This window comes from Austrofundulus limnaeus, unplaced genomic scaffold (genome assembly GCF_001266775.1).
Source record: "Austrofundulus limnaeus strain Quisiro unplaced genomic scaffold, Austrofundulus_limnaeus-1.0 Scaffold3120, whole genome shotgun sequence".
NCBI classification, from domain to species: Eukaryota; Metazoa; Chordata; class Actinopteri; order Cyprinodontiformes; family Rivulidae; genus Austrofundulus; species Austrofundulus limnaeus.
This window is the reverse complement of record NW_013955522.1, coordinates 2,650-3,230: the sequence shown is the minus strand read 5'-3', so window position 1 is coordinate 3,230 and position 581 is coordinate 2,650. Positions and strand designations below refer to the sequence as shown.

Sequence of the window (581 nt, the reverse complement as noted above, 5' to 3'; positions counted from 1 at the left end):
ACTCAGGAGCAACCACTGGTGTTTCAGTGGAATGTGGTGATGATTTTATTGCATTAGGAGATGTCTCTACTGGGCTGTGGAACTCCATATTTTCCTCTAATGGGCTCAGTTCAGGAACATGTTCAGGCTCAGTTGGATCTCCCAGGTCCATCTGATCTTCTTCCTCGACTTCCGGTACATCCACAGCATCAGATAGAGATGATTCTTCGACAAGTGAATTATTTAGCTGTTCCATTTGGGGTAAAGGAACTCCGTTCATAGTTTGGGCAGGAATGTTATCCTTAACACTGACCTTTACAGTTGGCAAGACTGAAAAATGAGATAAACTCCTCTCCTCATCCTCTTCATCCAGGCTGTCCTCTGGATCCTCCACTGTCTCCTGCTGATTACGAGTCCGAGGCCTATTAGCAGGTGTGGAAACTGGTTGGTTAACTTCTTCAGTCTGGGGAAGAAATCCACAAGGAAGAAGGAGGTCTCTGTGCAGAGTTCGGGCTCCTCTAGAGGGATCAGTTTCTGGTCTCACAACATATACAGGAAGATCACCCACACATCCAATTACCACATAGATGTCTCTCTCCCAT

General features: G+C 46.1%; 1 protein-coding gene across 1 annotated transcript; it reads right to left on the bottom strand.

Moving 5' to 3' along the window:
- LOC106511710 (uncharacterized) lies at positions 1 to 581 on the bottom strand (the record flags this gene model as incomplete). Its single annotated transcript, XM_014000455.1, is given in 1 exon segment — positions 1 to 581. A coding segment is annotated over 1 exon segment (581 nt), but the record flags the coding sequence as incomplete, so codon positions are not given.